Genomic DNA, 7,833 nt, shown 5'->3' on the forward strand with positions numbered 1-7,833 from the left:
ACTGAACCGAACGAGAATACGCAGACCGGATCTTCTCATACACTCTCAACTTTTCACGAAATTCTGTTAAATTATCTGTTCCGTATAGCATCGCTTTGTTGCTGGGTATGTCACGTATACCAGAAATAACATATTCGATCAACCCGTCAGGTTCAATTTTTCCATGACTAGCGAGTTCTTGCATTTTAAAGAAATATTCTTGCACAGATTCATTGGAGAGCATTTGGCGTTTAGCCAACATACCGTGCAATCGCGCTGAGTTATATTTACTACCAAATTCCGCTTTTAATTCCGATTTCAATTTATCCCAGGAATTAATACCGCTTTGACTTTCGACAAATAATTTCGCTAACCCTGTTAAGGATTGTTTTGCAAATATAAATTTATGTAAATCGGACCAAGTCATCATTTTAGCAAAGTCTTCGAATGCAACCAGCCATTTATCGATAGAACAATACTCACTACCATCGAAAGGTTTGATTACGTTTTTCACGTCATGAAAGTTAATGGAAAGTTTGCTCATATCCGAAACGCGCGGACAATTATTGCCAGGTGAATCATCGACAGACTGAACTTCTAATACATCTTCGTCTTCGGTATCAACGTCTGCCAAGATCCGATTTGATTGCAATGATCTTAAGTCAGAAAGAGAAAGAACAAGCCTTTCGACGATTTCGTCTTTAGTACCGTCATATTTAACATTTAACAAGTTGCACAAAACAACCAGATCGTTTAATCGAAAGTTCTCATTAATATATTGCACTTTCTTTTTTAGGTTTTCGTCCTCTTTGGATGGAAAATTGAATCCACCAAAGGTTCTCAATCTTTTTCTGTTATTTCTATCTCCAATCTCTTCGAATACAAGTTGATGCAACAATTTTATCGAATTTGTCGAGGCCGACTTTAGCGTTTCGCCGATAATTTCTACGAGCGTCGCCATCTTAAAATAGAATTTTAGAATTACTCACGGTTTGCCGAAATGTAAGTCGAAGTTCTTCCGGAGGTCTTCGGACTGTCCACCGTCGAAATTTTCACAAAACAGAAATGTCCGTAAATGTCCAGTGTACCTACAAAACCAAAGCACAGTTCGTCGAATCTTCTCGAGTTGAGCCTAATCCACATCCAAGCCTATTCCTATCCCGGACGAGCCCCCACTTTTGTAGGACTTTCTTTTCGTCTTGTCTCCTACTTTTGTAACTTCGCTTGTGTTTAGTCCAGTAAAGACACTTAATTGCTTACTAAACTAACATTTAATTGTGACACTAGACATTACAATTAACGACATAAACATTGAACATTAAATTTGAATCGTCTCGTCTTAGTGGAAAAGAAAAATGAAGTCCCGTCTGGACTCGTCTTCCGTCTTCTTCCCGCCTTTCCTCTCAAACGTCGTCTGGCTACACCCAAGTCTCGCCCCGTCCCGCTCTCGCCTTCGTCCCTCGCCGTCCGATGGCGCCCCGCCTCCCACACATCAATATTGATATTTTCATTCCTTACAAATAATAATATTTCAATAATTGCAGATAGGCCTACTACATCTTCTATTATAACTACTACATCTCCAAGACCTACTACAACGATTGCAACAACTACGATTACAGAAAAATTTAGTACTATAACAACAACTAAGAAACCTTCTACAATAACTACGACTATTGAATCTTCTACAACTACAACTACATCCATGACGACCACAGAACAGCCTACAACAACGACGACCACAGAACAGCCTACAACAACGACGACCACAGAACAGCCTACATCAACGACGACCACAAAACAGCCCACATCAACGACGACCACAGAACAGCCTACAACAACGACGACCACAGAACAGCCTACTTCAACGACGACTATAGAACAGCCTACATCAACGACGACCACAGAACAGCCTACAACAACAACGACCACAGAACAGCCTACAACAACAACGACCACAGAACAGCCTACAACAACGACGACCACAGAACAGCCTACGACAACGACGACCACAGAACAGCCTACCACAACACACATGACACACAGAACAGCCTACAACAACGACGACCACAGAACAGCCTACGACAACGACGACCACAGAGCAGCCTACGACAACGACGACCACAGAACAGCCTACGACAACTACGATCACAGAACAGCCTACCACAACAACAACAATAACAACTACTAAACAGCCTACAACAACTACGACTACCAAAAAGCCAACAACAACAACTACTAAACAGCCTACAACAACTACGATTACCAAAAAGCCAACAACAACAACAATAACAACTACTAAACAGCCTACAACAGACACAGCCTACCACAACAACAACAATAACAACTACTAAACAGCCTACAACAACTACGACTACCAAAAAGCCAACAACAACAACTACTAAACAGCCTACAACAACTACGATTACCAAAAAGCCAACAACAACAACATAACGACTACTGAAGTGCCTACAACTACAACGGCAATCTCTACTACAATGGGGGAATTCCCGTGTGCTCCTGCTTCAATAAACTGTGGATCAGTGAATGACAATGTACCACTAGCTATCATAACTAAGTAACCTTGATACTTTTTCACTTTAATTTTACTTGTATTGTGTCTATAACTCCATTAAAAGTTAATTACTATATTCAATTTTTAGAGGCGGACCTTTTCTTGATCCTAAATCAACAGGTTTACAATGTGCAAGTCCTAGCATCAAAACTGCCGGGAACAATGTAGAAAAAGACTTACTTATTGGTGGAGATTTGGAAGTTTGCGAAAAAAAAGATCACATTGTAGTAGGTAAATCGTTATTATTAAAATTATGGATTAATAAAAATTAATAATCATAAATCTCCAAATCGTAAAAATAATTTTGGTTTAATCAATTTTATTGTAGGATGGAAACCATACGTTTATTTTTATTTTTTATTTTTGTTTTATTTAAATAAAATGAAAATAAAATTATATCTTTTGAATTAATGTGATGATAAAAATTAAAATACATGGTGTTTTTTTATCTTGAGAGAATGAAATAACTTAATTGGATCTCATTATTTTGGGAAAAAGGTATAGACAAAAGTTGTAGGGTTTCGAAGGGCCAATCAATTGGTGACCTTGGATGTGACCTTGATCTTGACCTTCAAGATCATTTGAGGGTCAAGTCTTTTTTCAATGAGAACACACATTTTTGACCCAGCCAATGGAAAGAGCAGTGTGAGATATGACCGACCCGACCCAACTCGCTTTAGGGGTCGACCTTAGGTGAAAAGGTTACGACCCTCGCTTTGCTCGCGATCTGTCAGGATGACACAAGAAAGCATTTTCGTATCGGGGTATTGGTTTGCTGGATACAAAGAGATCCACACAGAGACCATACAGTAGAGAGTCGAAAATCGGCACCCTGGTAATCGGAATCGCCCGATAATCGGCACGATTTTCAGTCGGAGTGTGACGTGCTGAATCGAACGTTTTTGATACTAGATTTACTTCTAAAGTATAATTTTCATGTTTTTATATTCTTCAATATATTTATTTTGTTTGTACAAAATAAAGAAATAATTTTTAGCGATACGATAGCCTCGATTATTATTATAAAAATTTTCGTTAGGCTTAAAATCGACGAAAATTCAACGCGAAGCGACACGCAACGGAGAAAAATTTGAACATCGGACAGGTTAATATATTTTTTCGTACATAGACCGTAATCGGAACAAATCCCTAATCTGAACAACCCCAGTCCCCAATTGATGCCGATTTTCGACTCTCTACTGTATTTACAAATTTTACTGCGTTTATTTTAGTAAAGACATGCTTACTGGACAAATCTGTCCAGGACTCTGGGAGGTTTACTCATGATCTATCCTCCACACTGCGCTGCTTGGTAGACATGTACTTTCCTGATGACAATTCAAGTGATGACACCGAACTTCATGGGAAACAGATCCCTTATGATTCAAGCACATTCTAGCCATTCTAGAGATTTTCCTCTTGTCACTGAAACTGAATTTAAGCAGGCTGTGTTTTCTGCTGCTACCAAATCTCCTGGCCCTGATGGCATTTATGCAATCATGCTGCAGAAATGCTATACTCATCTTGAGCATCTTTTTTTAAAGTTGTTTAATGGTTGTCTTTATAATTCATATTTTCCATTGTGTTGGAAAGTGGCAGAAGTTAATCTTATTCCGAAAGGTTCAACTAGCACTGATAACCACAAACGGTTCAGACCAATAAGTCTAACCTCGGTGGTGGGTAAAGTTTTTGAAAGGATTCTCTTGAACAGGCTCAACTGGGAGGCTTCTGTTCAAGACTGGTTCTCCAATAAGCAATGGGGGTTTGTAAAGGGAAGATCTGCAGAGGGTGCCCTGTTCAATTTGACGGAATATATCCAGAATGGACAATGACAGAAAATACACAGCAGTAGTTTTTCTGGATATTACAGGGTCTTGGCATCCTAGCATCATTAAGCAACTTATTAAGCTGAACTCCCCACCTTATCTGATCAGTGTGGTAGGTTCTTATCTAAAGGATGGGAAGGTTCGTCTGGTATCACAGGGTGTTTCATGTGAAAAGAATCTTACCAAATCCTGCTCGCAGGGTGGTGTACTGTCTCCATTTCTATGGAACCTTATTGTTAACTCTCTTTTGTGCAATAACAGTATTAATGTTTTCATACAAGCTTTTGCGGATGATATACTGATAGGCTACCAGCATTTAGATCTACAAATTGTGCAGGAGAAGCTAAGTTTAGCATTGGAGTCTGTGCAAGACTGGGCACAAGAAAACAAACTTTCATTCAGCACAAGCAAATCTGTAGGAATGCTCTTTACCACTAAGTACAAGTATTCGTTTCCATCTCTCAAACTCAACAAGGTGATTATTAATTGGATCAGTATCCACAAGTACTTGCATGTCTATCTTGACACTAAGTTAACCTACAAAAACCATCTTGAGTACACTTTGGCTCGGGTCAAACAATTTGGTAATCAACTCATGATATGTGCAAGATGTACCTGGGGCTTGTCTTCTGCAGCTGTCTCAACTTTGATCAGGGGAGCTATCCAACCACTAGTGTTTTATGCAGCTTGTTGTTGTGTTCATGTCTCCTACAAGACCTCCTATGCTTCTAAACTTCTTAGGGTGTAATGTCTTTTCTGCTGAAAAACGTTCGTTGCTGTAGATCTGTATCTACAGGTGCTCTGACAGTTCTGGCAAGTGTTCTTCCATTAGCCCTGCAGGCCAAGGTGCTTCAGTACTATGTGAGGACAGGTTGCATCAGCACTTTCCACGAGCATCTCCTTTGGAGGACTGGTATCAATTTATTCCCACATGAGTGGGCTGTTCACAACGGCTCTTTGCATCCAACCGACTTCAACCTGCCTGATGTGTCTCTTGATCCTATCCCAATTTCTGGGCCTGTTATTCCGAGTGATGTTTACATCTTCACAAACGGTTCTAAGTCCGAACTTGGTGTTGGCTCAAGTGTATGTGTATATACCCAACTATACGGGAACCCTCGGCAAATTTTTAGACATCGTTATAATCAGGCTACCACTATATATCAAGCCGAATTAGCAGCAATCCATCAGGCAGTACAGTGGAGTACCGGTCAGGCAGTACACACCCTGACCGGTTTAAACTTATTTCAATTTTTAATGATTCTAAAGCTGCTTTGACCTCTCTTATGAATATTAATTTTCAAAGTAGTCTGATTATGAATATTCAAGAAACTGTAAGCTTAAGTACAAAATGTTTTAAATTCCTCTATGTCCCAGGACATTCAGGTGTGACAGGCAATGAGATGGCGGATGCTGCGGCAAAAGATGCTTCTAAAGATGAAAATCTACCTCTGACTTTTCAGCCTTACTCTAGAAATATCCCGTCAAGGATAATCTATGACCATCGTATCTCTGAATGAACCAAACATGGACTTCTTTGGCTAAAGGAAATGTCACCAAAATGTTCTACCCATCAATTTATGGTTTTCTCAAGAATCCAATTAAGAACTTTTCTTATTCTTTTTCTCAGATACTAACTGGACATGGAAATTTCAACTATCTAGCGGCACGTAATTTGGCCAGCAGTACTTTCTGCTCATGTGCAACGGGTAAAGCTGAAACTGTAAAACACATCATTTATGAATGTCATATCTATGAAGTCGAACGCTTCAGGCTAATGCTGGAAGTTCTGTCCTTGGGGTATGGGTGACCCTGTCCAGCCCATATTCTAGTGTCTAAATAACTGTGTGCCTATTTTGATATTTTTATTAAGGGCATTTTTAAGAAAAAACGATTAATTGGTTATTCGCATTCCAATGTTAGCTAACCTTGGTTATTACTGTATGTGCATTGTCAATTACTTACCTATCTCTTGTCATTTATGTATCTATCATTGTTTTAGTGTAATACTCACTCCAGATTGGTGCACTCAATAAAAAAAAACGGTGTTGATCTAGTAATAGTCTCTTTAATCCGAAAAATTGACGGTAGACTGCCTCACAGCTTAACAGGTTCAAACTCCTTTATTGCCTTTTTACAAATGCATTTCGGATCAGTATTATTTTCTCTGACTCCTCTTCAGTGTTATAAAACAAAATTTGTATATGTAACAAAAACCAACGCGAGAAGAAAAAACAAGAAACACTTTAAAAAACCGTTTTTCCAATACCTTAAGTTCTTCACACACTCCTTTTACACTTATACAGTACTTTCGGGTTCTGTTCACATTGCCTTAAAAAATACGGTTTTTTCCATTGCAACAGTGCACTACAGCAATACTACACAAATAATTACAAAAATATAACTTCTAATTAACGTTCTAGCCTATTTTTAATATAAATTTCAAAAATTTTAAACAATCAATTATACATACGTACAGGCCTTCCATAAAAATGTTTTAAAGATTTTTATGAACATTCACAGGGACCCCCTATGATATTCATGGGGAGGCATCATAACTACAATAAAAGAAAAAGAGAAATTCTCTTTTTCTTTTATTGTAGTTATGTCCAAAAAATTAATTTTATTATATTTTTCTAATTCTATATCAAATTTTATATATTATGTTATTTATAGTATCAAAAATAATTTTTTCATTTGTTATCTTGTTAAAAATTAATAGATAATCATCTACATATCTCATTACTCTTTTTACGCCGGGAATATTGAAACCTTACACATTTCTTTAAAAATCACTACATATATTATACACATTTGAAATAATCCCTTCGGTAGGGTTTTCTCCCGTCCACGACACTATGATTCTATTAATATAAACTACTGGCATGTTGCGCCCTCTATCAGGTTATACCATTGTTGGTCGATCTGTATTACATTTGATATATTTACTAAATTATTATTATTATTACTATTATATTTTATTATTTCTACATGCTCTTTAAATTTACGTTTATAGATATTTTTTTCATAGTGTAAAATTTTGGTATTATTCCGGTCTATTTGGCACTTGCTATTTTTTATATGGGTAAACCACGGGGAGACATCATATTTTAACCGTATTGCTGCTTCATGTTCCTTAATACGTGATTCCAACGTCCGCCCAGTTTCACCTATGCAGTATTTCGGATATTGGCAATTACAATTAATTTTGTAAACTAATCCCGTTTTTTTCCATTTATTAATATTACTTTGGTTTGTTGCCTTATGTATTTGCTGTGATATTTTATTGGTGAAAGATGGGGCCAAAACTATATTATTCTTTTTAAGGAATTTAGAACAATTATCATATATATTTTTAGTAACGTAAGGAAAAGTTTTGTAATTAGTATCTTTTTTATTTTTTATATTAAATCTATTTTTATAGTATTGTGCATGCCAATTCGTTAATAAATG

The 7,833-nt window shown here is 37.3% G+C and overlaps 1 protein-coding gene across 1 annotated transcript; it reads left to right on the forward strand.

Annotated features, from left to right (window-relative positions):
• Nucleotides 1–1,684: 1,684 nt before the first annotated feature.
• Nucleotides 1,685–2,170, forward strand: LOC136984857 (platelet glycoprotein Ib alpha chain-like). Its single transcript, XM_067281995.1, has one exon. The coding sequence runs from the start codon at nt 1,685–1,687 to the stop codon at nt 2,168–2,170; it is 486 nt and encodes a 161-aa protein (XP_067138096.1).
• The last annotated feature ends 5,663 nt before the right edge of the window (nt 2,171–7,833 follow it).

The sequence above is a fragment of the Centruroides vittatus genome, unplaced genomic scaffold, assembly GCF_030686945.1.
Source record: "Centruroides vittatus isolate TY-2023 unplaced genomic scaffold, ASM3068694v2 contig_934, whole genome shotgun sequence".
NCBI lineage: Eukaryota > Metazoa > Arthropoda > Arachnida > Scorpiones > Buthidae > Centruroides > Centruroides vittatus.

Excerpts from the sequence above, each read along its gene's own strand:
- LOC136984857 (XM_067281995.1), top strand. The coding sequence starts at position 1,685 with ATGACGACCACAGAACAGCCTACAACAACGACGACCACAGAACAGCCT.